Source organism: Schistocerca cancellata, chromosome 1 (assembly GCF_023864275.1).
Source record: "Schistocerca cancellata isolate TAMUIC-IGC-003103 chromosome 1, iqSchCanc2.1, whole genome shotgun sequence".
NCBI classification, from domain to species: domain Eukaryota; kingdom Metazoa; phylum Arthropoda; class Insecta; order Orthoptera; family Acrididae; genus Schistocerca; species Schistocerca cancellata.
In genome coordinates this window covers 747,102,376-747,114,809 of record NC_064626.1, presented here as the reverse complement: position 1 = coordinate 747,114,809, position 12,434 = coordinate 747,102,376, and the positions used below count along the sequence as shown (strand labels likewise).

The following is a 12,434-nucleotide window of genomic DNA, read 5'->3' as shown; positions in this document are numbered from 1 at the left end:
AATAAGGGAAGTGTCCAGGCGTCTCGGAGTGAACCAAAGCGATGTTGTTCTGACATGGAGGAGATACAGAGAGACAGGAACTGTCGATGATATGCCTCGCTCAGGCCGCCTAAGGGCTACTACTGCAGTGGATGAACGCTGCCTACGGATTATGGCTCGGAGGAACCCTCACAGCAACGCCACCGTGTTGAATAATGCTTTTCGTGCAGCCACAGAACGTCGTGTTATGACTCAAACTGTGCGCAATAGGTTTCATGATGCACAACCTCATTCCCGACGTCCATGACGAAGTACATCTTTGCAACCACGGCATCATGCAGCGCGGAACAGACGGGCCCAACAACATGCCGAGTGGACCGCTCAGGATTCGCATCACGTTCTCTTCAACGATGAGTGTCGCATATGACTTCAATCAGATAATCGTCGAAGACGTGTCTGGAGGAAACTTGGTCGCGCTGAGCGCTTTAGACACACTGTCCAGCGTATGCAGAAAGGTGGAGGTTCTCTGTTGTTTTGGGGTGGCATTATGTGGGGCCGACGTACGCCGCTGGTGGTCATGGAAGACGCCGTAACGGCTGTACGTGAATGCCATCCTCCAACCGCTAGTGCAGCCATATTGGCGAGGCATTCGTCTTCGTAGGCGACAATTCGCGCCCCATCGTGCACATCTTGTGAATTACTTCCTTCGGAGTAACGACATCGCTCGACTAGTGCGGCCAGCATGGTCCCCAGACATGAACCCTATCGAACATGCCTGGGATAGACTGAAAAGGGCTGGACTATGTGATCCACCAACCACTCTGAGGGATCTGCACCGAATCTGGACCAACAGTACTTTGATTGACTTGTGGATAGCAAGCCACGACGAATACAGGCATGTATCACTGTACGAGGACGTGCTACTGGTATTAGAGGTACCGGTGTGTACAGGAATCTGGACCACTACCTCTGAAGATCTCGCTGTATGATGACACAACATGCAATGTGTGGTTTTCATGAACAATAAAAAGGGCGTAAATGATGTTAATGTTGATCTCTGTTCCAATTTTCTGTACAGGTTCCGGAACTCTCGCACCGAGGTGAGTCAAAACATTTTTGATGTGTGTATGATGGCAAACCATTTGAAAAGTGGAAATGAAAAACGTGATAAGTGCATTTTTTACACCAAACGCGTTTTCAGTGCTGTTGTGTTGTCGGTACTTGTCGCATGTCCCTAGACATGATCCAGGTGCAAACCATGGAAACATGCGCTAGCAGATGGCGCATGGTCTTTGTGCCTATCTGTGTTTCACACTGGAATTCCAAAATTTAAAAAGATCTGAAAAGTTATTTTCGTTGTCTGAAGTTCTGCTAGCTAAAAATGTAATGTTGCATTTCTGTATTATCACGAAAAAGACGTAGTGTTCATTGTTAAGGGCACTTGGAACAAAACCTGTCTTCCTGTTATTTATTCCAAAAAATGATATTTTTGAGGCCGCGGCAAAGAAAAAAACAGCAATTAGCGATGTTAATAATGCTGCTCATTTGCACAAATAGCGCCGTTACCGATTTTTAACCGATAAGTTCATCTTCAAACGTCTGTTAACGTTTATATATTTCTTCTACCAAAGCAACACTCAACTAATGTAAACACGAACAAGCGTAATTCGAACGTGGACAGTCTTCTGAAGAAGAACTGTGTGTAAGATGCCAGTAGCGACGCTACTTGTGTAAATACGCTGCATTATTAAAAGTGCTGGTTGTTGTTTTCTTTTTTGCAAGAATCAGCTTGTAAAAAGTTTCTTATTGGCATCTGTTTCCTGGTATGGTACATATAACATTCGAAATGAAATATTTGTTTTCATTATTTTTTGCGGTGAGGCGGTGAGCAGCATAATTCTGTGGTATCAGAATAGCTTCTCAACTTTTTGGATATAAATCATTTATGTACAAACAGAGATACAATGTTTTCTCATTGTCCTGACAAATGTCATATTTGGTACCAATGCCAAAACTTAAATGAGAGAATACAGCCAACTCATATTTTCGGTGATCTGCCAAAAGTATTTGATTTTTCAGTTCACAGTATTCTCATAGAGATCCTGCTGGTAAGTAGTTTCCATGCTGTCAAACTAAAAGAATGCTGTGTACACAACGAAATCTCTACAGAATGTGGAATAATCACAGAATGTGGAATAACCTACTCCGGAGTCTGCGCTTCAATACCGCCCACAAGGGTTCGATATGTCCAAGTCCGAGGACTGTGCTGGCCTGAAAAGACGCTGCAGTTCAGTTGCAGTGCACCTGTAGTGATTATTCCACATTCTGTAGGGATTTCGTTGTCTACACAGCATTCTTTTAGTTTGACAGCATGGAAACTACACTTTTGGCAGATCACCGAAAATACGAGTTGGCTATATTCTCTCATTTAAGTTTCGTACGATCTGATACATGAATTCAAAGGTTGCGTGTCCCGTGTACAAACGCTCTTGAAATACAAACTGAAGCTAAGTATCTTATTGCGGCAGATTTCTTTTGAGGTTTCTGTGCACATAATATTTTCCAGAACTTCTAGAAGGAGGTAGGGAGGGAGACTGGTTGGTGTTGATTGACGTCTTGCTAACTGCTGATTGATCTTTTTTGTAAAGCGGTTTGACAACGGTATGTTTCAGACTGTCTGAAAATATCCCCCTTGATATTAATGTACTGAGTTTGTGACTGAATCGTTGTAAATATGTGAAGAACAGGATTTTAAAAAATTTGTGTAAACTGTGAACTGCGTGAGAGTTTCGTTTTGAGGATAGTTAATTTAGTTCCAGGTTTCCTTGGCAGAGGACGGATTAACTGTTACTTGCCTGCATTTACAGGGGATAGGCAAAACAATGTGAACATCTGCACTTATTTGGGAATGGTATATTAATAAGAGTTTGAACGCCCATTTGCACATAATACAGCTGCGATTCTTCTTGGAATACTGGCATGTCATGATTGTATAGTCTCCAGTGGAATTTTATCCCATTCTTCGATCAGAACCTCTTCTAACTCCTGTAGTGACGAGGGAGGCGGAAATCTACTCCGGAGTCTGCGCTTCAGTACCGCCCACAAAGGTTCGATAATGTCCGAGGACTGTGCTGGCCTAGGAAGACGCTGCAGTTCAGTTGCATGCTTCTCGTATCACGATTGTACATTCATGGCTGTGTGAATGGGTGCATTATTGTTCTGAAATATGGCATCATTTGAATCATGGGGTGCACCTGACACAAAGTAATCACATAATCGTTGGCTTGAACACAGATTTGAGAGTAATGGTGCGACCAGCAGAATACCATGATACGGCTGCCCACACGACACTCTTCGACCTCCATGCTTAACCGTTGGAATCAAGCAGTCAGGATTGTAGGTTTCTTTTGGTGTTCTCCAGATCTTAATCCCGCCCCATGCTGGAAATAACGAAAACGTTGACTCGTCGGACCATATGACGTGTTTCCACCGATCATCCGTCCAGCATTTATCCTCCTGACACCATGTTTTACGCTTCTTTGCGTTGGCTGTCGTCACTAATGGTTTCGGTATTGCAGATCGTCTATGAATATTCGCTTTATGGATTTCTCGGGAGACAGTGTCGATAGATACGGGGTCTCGGCCGTTGAGATCTGCAGTCGTTTAGCCGCCGTAGCTTTGTGTTGTTTTGACACAATTCGTGTTATCGTACGACGATCTCTGTCAGTTTTGATTTGCGCGCACTATTACATTTACACGATGATGTCTTTCCATGTTTTGTTTAGGCTGTCATGACTGTTGAAACAATTGCTCTTAAAACATTCAATAAGTTAATCAAAATATCCACGGGTATGCTGCCGGTCTATAGTGTCCAACGGGCACTATAGACCGGCAGCACACCCGTGGATATTTTGATTATCAAATACGCCGGGAGAAACTCAAGAATCATTCAATAACTTGACTATTTTGGTTACTGATGTTCCAGCTAATCGGACCCCCACAATCTGCCCTCTTTGGAGCTCTGTTAGGTCTTTCATTGCACGTCGACCTCGGCCTCTGAATTCAAATACGAAGTGTGCACTACTCGTAAACAACCTACACCGATGCCTAGCTCGTACAGAACACTCACAGTCCAGCGCGACACGTGCCTTATGTGCATTGTTGACAGTCAAACACAACCATCCAAATACTACCACTGTTCCCATTATTTTGCCTATCCCCCCGTATGTGGCACTGCCTGTTGCATGTATTGCGCTGCCTGATCCCTCGAACTGCAGCAGGCGGTGTGTGTGTGTGTGTGTGTGTGAGTGAACTGGTCGGTGCCGGCAGGTGGAGTGGCTGAAGAACGACGAGCCGCTGCCGGGTGAGGGCGCGCCGGGCCGCGACCGCTACGAGGTGGTGGGCAACGGCACCGAGCTCACGCTCAAGCGGCTCGCCTACGCCGACACCGGCGCCTACATGTGCCAGGCCAGCAACGTGGGCGGCCTCACCAGGGACATCTCGTCGCTCGTCGTCCAGGACGAGCCCACGCCCAGTGAGTGGCCCTCCCCGGCACCCTCATAATACACTCTGTCCCAAAAACATTCATCCACTTTTAGGGGACTGACTGGAGTTAGCAACTTCGAATTCGCCACAACAGCTGGAGACAAGAAGAACCGCATACCAGTTAAGAGTGTTGCTGCTCAACCACTTGTCGACTTGTCGCCGCCACGATTGCGTCAACCGGGAGTGACGTCACAAGGTCAGGCGGTTGGAGTGCTTACATAACAAAACTGTTGCATCCTTGAGCCCCCGGTTCTAGATGTACCCTTGTCCGGTTCTCAGCTACGCTACAGATCAGTTTGCATGAAAATCAATTTATTTATGAAAATACAAAGTACAGTCTCCAACAAACTTTACACATTCACATACTCCTTTACCTTTAACCCAAATGAACACAGACTCATTAACAGATATTTTTCTCTTATTACGAGTATACAAAGACAATGCTGAAGTAGACATATAAGCTGATTTACCGAAGTCTTTATCTGCGAGTTCAGCCATATGGTAGGTACGATAGGCAATAATGTCTCTATCAACAAAACTTTCAAGTCCACCAACACTAGGTACACCACTACCACCACGTACAACAGCTACAGTAAGCCAACCATTACCATGTGAAAATGTGTCATTAAGATCAATACTAAAATTAAGTCGACAACCACAGAAAACACAAGGTCCGTCGACAAGTGCTTGAGCAGCAACACTCTTAACTGGTATGCGGTTCTTCTTGTCTCCAGCTGTTGTGGCGAATTCCATGTTCTCGATGGTTTTGTAGACTGTCTGTTTAGAACGACGACAGCGGACGGGAGCACCTAGCCGGTGCTTCAGTCCCTGAAGGTAAATGTTAAAATTTACACCAGTCGCACGTTGCCGTTTCGTGTGGTTGCCGGTAGGTATCCTGCCTATTGCAGCTCACTTTCTCGCTTGCACGTTACCCACTGTACGTCGATTCGATAGAAACAAAACATGCTTTGTAGTCTCCGTTTCAACAGATAAAATTCAGTTACAACTGTTCTTCGTGATTTTCGTCGAGAGCGCTGCATGGCGCCACTTGCAGCTCACTGCAGTCGTCAACGGCATGAGCAGTTCCAAGACATTTATTTATTGCTTCCTCTAGCCCCACTAGCCCCACTCTCTGTATTTATATAACGGGTCATGTTTCTTTTGATTGATTGCAAAATTATATCTCAGCATAGTAATAGAAATAATGCACTGAAGAGCCAAAGAAACTGGTACACCTGCCTAATATCGCGCAGGGCCCTCTCGAGAACGAAGAATTGCAGCAACACGACATGGCATGGACTCGACTAATGTGTGAAGTAGTGCTGGAGGGAACTGATATCATGAACTGCAGGGCTGTCCGTAAATCCGTAAGAGTACGAGGGTGTGAAGATTCCTTCTGAAGAGCACGTTGCAAAATATCCCAGATACGCACAATAATGTTCTTGTCTTGGGAGTCTGGCGGCCAGCGGAAGTGTTTAAACTCATAAGAGTGTTTCTGGAGCCACTCCGTAGCAATTCTGGACGTGTGGGGTGTCGCATTGTTCTGCTGGAATTGCCCAAGTCCGTCGGAATGCACAATGCACATGAATGGATGCAGGTAATCAGACAGGATGCTTATGTACGTGTCACCTATCAGAGACGTATATAGACGTATCGGGGGTCCCATGTAACTCCAACTGCACACTGCCAACACCACTAAAAGCCTCCACCAGCTTGAACAGTCCCCTGCTGACATTCGAGGTCCATGAATTCATGAGATTGTCTCCACACCCGTACACTTCCATCCGCTCGCTACAATTTGAAATGAGACCCTTCCGACCAGGCAACATATTTCCAGTCACCAACAGTACAATGTCGGTGTTGACGGGCCCAGGCGATGCGTAAGGCTTTGTGTCGTGCACTCATTAAGGATACAAGCGTGGGCCTTCGTTTCCGAAAGCCCAAACCAATGATGTTTCGTTGAATGGTTCGCTTGCTGACACTTGTTGATGCCCCAGCACTGAAACCTGCAGCAATTTGCGAAAGGGTTACACCTCTGTGACGTTGAAATTTCTGGAAAGGTCTTATGGCACCAAACTGCTGAGGTCATCGGCCCCTAAGCTTGCGCACTACATAATCGAACTTAAACTAACTTACGCTAAGGACAACACACACACCCATGCCCAAGGGAGGACTCGATCTTCCGACGGGGGGAGCCGCGCTGGCCGTGACGAGGTGGCCGAGACCGCGTGGCTACCCCGCGCGGCTATCACATTGAACGATTCTCTTCAGTCGTCGTTGGTCCCGGTCTTGCATGATCTTTTTCCGGCCGCAGCGATATCGGAGACTTGATGTTTTACCGGATTCTTGATATTCGCAGTACGCTCGTGAAATGGTCGTACGGGAAAATCCCCACTTCATCACTCGGAGATGATGAGTTCCATCTCCCGTGTGCCGAATATAACACCACGTTCAAACTATAACCTGCCATTGTAGCAGATCTAACAACTGCCCCAGACACTTTTTGTCTTATATAGGCATTGCCGACCGCAGTGCTGCATTCTGCCTATTCACATATCTCCGTATTTGAGTACGCATGCCTATACCAGTTTCTTTGCCTCTTTAGTGTAATAACAATAATAATAATAAGTAATTGTAAAAAAGCATATATACATATACGTGCTGCAGTGCTTGGTGTTACCTATGGTTAACCAATTACTTATAAAAAAATGTTCCCATATGTGTTTATTCCCTCTCCTCCATCCCCCTCTCACTCTGTCCATATCCCCCTTCCCTCGAACCCTGTCCATCTATTCCTTCCATCTTTCACTGTTGATCTCTTCTACCCTCCTCTCTCTATCTCCCCCTCTTTCCTTTCTCTGTCCATCCCCTTCTCTCATATCTATCTGTCCATCGCCTATCCTTCCTTTGCTCATTTCTTCTTCTCCATCTCACTGTCTATCTCCCACTCCTCCTCCTCCCTCTCCCTACCTCATCCCCCCTACCTACATCCATCTTCTCCTCCCCCGTCTCTGTCCGTTTCCACCTACCCTTTTCTCTCTCTACGTTATCACCCCAACCTGAATAGGTAACTGGTGGTTCTTACCAAATAATGTTTTTTACATCGTAACTTATATGTGTACCAAATTTGACTGAAATAGTTCCAGCGGCTTATGATGAGCTTTCTAACCGCAGATTTCCGCGCGTACGCATATGTCAAATATATTTCAAATGATTTAACATATTTCACACGTACTTATCCATACAATCCATCTGCATCTCCAGCGAATTTCGCCCTGCAGTTTCATTTTCATGTAGCTCTATGTATATCACGTCGTATCTTCCGAACTAAGTGTCATACCATAATATAATTTTGCAAATACATACAGTCGTATTATGTGTTACTGTCTGTGAAATGTGTTGTGTACTGAGCTGGTAGCAAGGAAGAAATTAATTAAAACGTCGTGTATGATGCGGCAGTTTTTCACGCAATTCACTATTTGACATCATATTTCCTAAACTACGTGTCATACAATGATATAATTTTGCTGATACATTCAGTAGTATATGTGAGTACTGTCTGTAAAATGAGTCGCGAATACAATTAGTAGTAAAGGAGGAATCAATTAAAACGCTATGCTTCATGCGGTAATTTTACTGCATGAACAGCGAAAATGTAGTGGACGATAAACTTCTTCTCTTTCATCATTTTGTGCGGGTTGTCAGCGCGAAAAAGTTTTTTAAAAGTTCCATACAAAATGTAAACTCTGTCGCAATTGAGTAAGTGACATCATCTTAAATACTGGATGAATAAAGTATGGGTATTCGGGCGGCGTGCGCTACAGCTCTTTTTCATCACCAGTCAGGTAACTCTTTTTGAAATACGCTCTATAAAGTCGTATCTTCCCACAAATACTGTCTTCGGCGGCCCGCCACGAATTCCTTTCCTGTGCTAACCTCTTCATCTAGCACTTGCAACCTACGTCCTCAATTATTTGCTTGACGTATTCCAATCTCTGTCTTCCTCTACAGTTTTTGCCCTCTACAGCTCCCTCTAGTACCATGGAAGTCATTCCCTCATGTCTTAGCAGATGTCCTATCATCCTGTCCCTTCTCCTTATCAGTGTTTTCCACATATTCCTTTCCTCTCCGATTCTGCGTAGAACCTCCTCATTCCTTACCTTATCAGTCCACCTAATTTTCGACATTCGTCTATAGCACTGAAACGTCCCCTTAGAAACAATTATACATGACTGTGCTTAACCGGACACACAATATTTTTTTAGCGCAACGCAATCTGACTTTCAGAAATCCCTACAAAGGAATGGCCCTGACTAACATTAACCTGTACCTTTCACAAATCACTTACCTCACCAAAAATCTTCGTTACTCGAACTACTGCAATACAGCGAGCGCCACTATTGCCAGCTAAATAAAAGATTCAAACTACAGCAGGCACTAACTACTGATAGGGATAGTTATCAAATGAAAGATTTTAATAGAGAACAAACAATGTATTTACCTTAACAGTCATAATACACTCCTGGAAATTGAAATAAGAACACCGTGAATTCATTGTCCCAGGAAGGGGAAACTTTATTGACACATTCCTGGGGTCAGATACATCACATGATCACACTGACAGAACCACAGTCACATAGACACAGGCAACAGAGCATGCACAATATCGGCACTAGTACAGTGTATATCCACCTTTCGCAGCAATGCAGGCTGCTATTCTCCCATGGAGACGATCGTAGAGATGCTGGATGTAGTCCTGTGGAACGGCTTGCCATGCCATTTCCACCTGGCGCCTCAGTTGGACCAGCGTTCGTGCTGGACGTGCAGACCGCGTGAGACGACGCTTCATCCAGTCCCAAACATGCTCAATGGGGGACAGATCCGGAGATCTTGCTGGCCAGGGTAGTTGACTTACACCTTCTAGAGCACGTTGGGTGGCACGGGATACATGCGGACGTGCATTGTCCTGTTGGAACAGCAAGTTCCCTTGCCGGTCTAGGAATGGTAGAACGATGGGTTCGATGACGGTTTGGATGTACCGTGCACTATTCAGTGTCCCCTCGACGATCACCAGTGGTGTACGGCCAGTGTAGGAGATCGTTCCCCACACCATGATGCCGGGTGTTGGCCCTGTGTGCCTCGGTCGTATGCAGTCCTGATTGTGGCGCTCACCTGCACGGCGCCAAACACGCATACGACCATCATTGGCACCAAGGCAGAAGCGACTCTCATCGCTAAGACGACACGTCTCCATTCATCCCTCCATTCACGCCTGTCGCGACACCACTGGAGGCGGGCTGCACGATGTTGGGGCGTGAGCGGAAGACGGCCTAACGGTGTGCGGGACCGTAGCCCAGCTTCATGGAGACGGTTGCGAATGGTCCTCGCCGATACCCCAGGAGCAACAGTGTCCCTAATTTGCTGGGAAGTGGCGGTGCGGTCCCCTACGGCACTGCGTAGGATCCTACGGTCTTGGCGTGCATCCGTGCGTCGCTGCGGTCCGGTCCCAGGTCAACGGGCACGTGCACCTTCCGCCGACCACTGGCGACAACATCGATGTACTGTGGAGACCTCACACCCCACGTGTTGAGCAATTCGGCGGTACGTCCACCCGGCCTCCCGCATGCCCACTATACGCCCTCGCTCAAAGTCCGTCAACTGCACATACGGTTCACGTCCACGCTGTCGCGGCATGCTACCAGTGTTAAAGACTGCGATGGAGCTCCGTATGCCACGACAAACTGGCTGACACTGACGGCGGCGGTGCACAAATGCTGCGCAGCTAGCGCCATTCGACGGCCAACACCGCGGTTCCTGGTGTGTCCGCTGTGCCGTGCGTGTGATCATTGCTTGTACAGCCCTCTCGCAGTGTCCGGAGCAAGTATGGTGGGTCTGACACACCGGTGTCAATGTGTTCTTTTTTCCATTTCCAGGAGTGTATATATAGTAGTTCATAATATCCAGTATTACAAATTATCAAAACTCCGCCATCTCTCTCCCCACATCCACCACTGCTGGCGGCTCACCTCCAACTGCGCAACGCTACGCGCTGTTCACATCCAGCTGCCGCTGCCCAACACTACAATGGCAGACAACAATGCAAACTAGCTAGAGACTGCACACAGCACAGCCAGTGATTTTCATACCGAGCGCTACGTAACGCTGCCGATAAGAAAACATTAGCAGCCTACTTACAGCACCACATCTCAAATGCTTCGATTCTCTTCTGTTCCGGTTTTCCCACAGTCCATGCTTCACTACTATACAATGCTGTACTCCAGACGTACATCCTCAGAAATTTCTTCCTCAAATTAAGGCCGGTATTTGATATTAGTTGACTTCTCTTGGCCAGAAATGCCTTTTTTGCCATAGCGAGTCTGCTTTTGATGTCCTCCTTGCTCCGTCCGTCATTGGTTATTTTACTGCCTAGGTAGCAGAATTCCTTAACTTCATTGACTTCGTGACCATCAATCCTGATGTTAAGTTTCCCGCTGTTCTCATTTCTACTACTTCTCATTACCTTCGTCTTTCTCCGATTTACTCTCAAACCATACTGTGTACTCATTAGACTGTTCATTCCGTTCAGCAGATCATTTAATTCTTCTCCACTTTCACTCAGGATAGCAATGTCATCAGCGAATCGTATCATTGATATCCTTTCACCTTTTCCCGTTACATTATATAATAACACGCATAAAATTCGCAGGAATAACCGATTTCTAAGGAGAGGAGAGTGACACGTTGCGATTATAGGAAGCAAATTTGCTGACAATTGTGAAAAAGGTCGATATACGAGTATTGACTGTAACACTGTACACAGTCGTTTCCACAAACACAATTTGGTACAAACATCATCATCAAAGACTGATGGTAGGTGGAAACGAATCCTCATTGACTGCGATGGCTAAACTCTGAGCTCGCTTATCGCGACCAACCGCTGAGAGAATGCGCCACACGTAATGAGGCCACTCACTGCAACGAATAGCTCGTTTCCTCAAGTACATTCTGACGTTAGTTGCACGAATTAGATACCCACGCCGTCCCTCTCCAATGCCCAAATGACAAAAGAAAAGGGTGTCATGCAGTAATATTCTACAGTGACTGAAGGACAGCAACATGGTTGTTAATTTGCAACAACAAATTGTTGGAGGTGGCTCTACGGTGCTATTGGCCGTAATTTAATAGCACCACTTTCCAGAAACGAAATACGGGAATTGGTGGCGTGCCCATTTTAACTGAGCAATCTGTGTCAAGGGATACAGGTTCTATTCAGTAGTAATTTTAGATACATTTATACAAACTTCAATAATTCTCATCGTTCTACGCCTACAGCCTTGCCACGTTGAATACACCGGTTCTCACCCAATTAACGAAGTAATGCAATGTCGGACCCAGTTACCGCTTGCGTAGGTGACCGTGTAGGACCGCCGTGTGCCACTGGCTTTGGGACACGTAAGACGTCGAAAGATTTGCACAAGGCCGTTAGCCATAGCAGAGATCTGTGAAAGATGTGACTGGGGCTGTTGGAGAAAGCCAATATTAAGATCCCACAGAAAGGCTAAATACGTAAATCTCAGGTTGTGTAGCCGACATAACTGACTGACAGAATTTAGATTAGATTAGATTAGATTAGATTAATACTAGTTCCATGGATCATGAATACGATATTTCGTAATGATGTGGAACGAGTCAAATTTTCCAATACATCACATAATTAGGTTAATTTAACAACATACTTAAGTTAATATAACAACTTTATTTATTTATTTATTTTTTAATTTATATCTAAAAATTCCTCTATGGAGTAGAAGGAGTTGTCATTAAGAAATTCTTTTAATTTCTTCTTAAATACTTGTTGGTTATCTGTCAGACTTTTGATACTATTTGGTAAGTGACCAAAGACTTTAGTG

The 12,434-nt window shown here is 45.6% G+C and overlaps 1 protein-coding gene across 1 annotated transcript in view; it reads left to right on the top strand.

The window, feature by feature from the left end:
• The window catches only part of LOC126185878 (follistatin-related protein 5-like), a 566,088-nt gene that overhangs the window by 501,898 nt on the left and 51,756 nt on the right, over positions 1-12,434 (top strand). Inside the window, exon 10 of the mRNA XM_049928165.1 lies at positions 4,309-4,513. Within this exon, the coding sequence (XP_049784122.1) occupies positions 4,309-4,513 (205 nt within the window). The remainder of the gene's footprint in view (positions 1-4,308; positions 4,514-12,434) is intronic.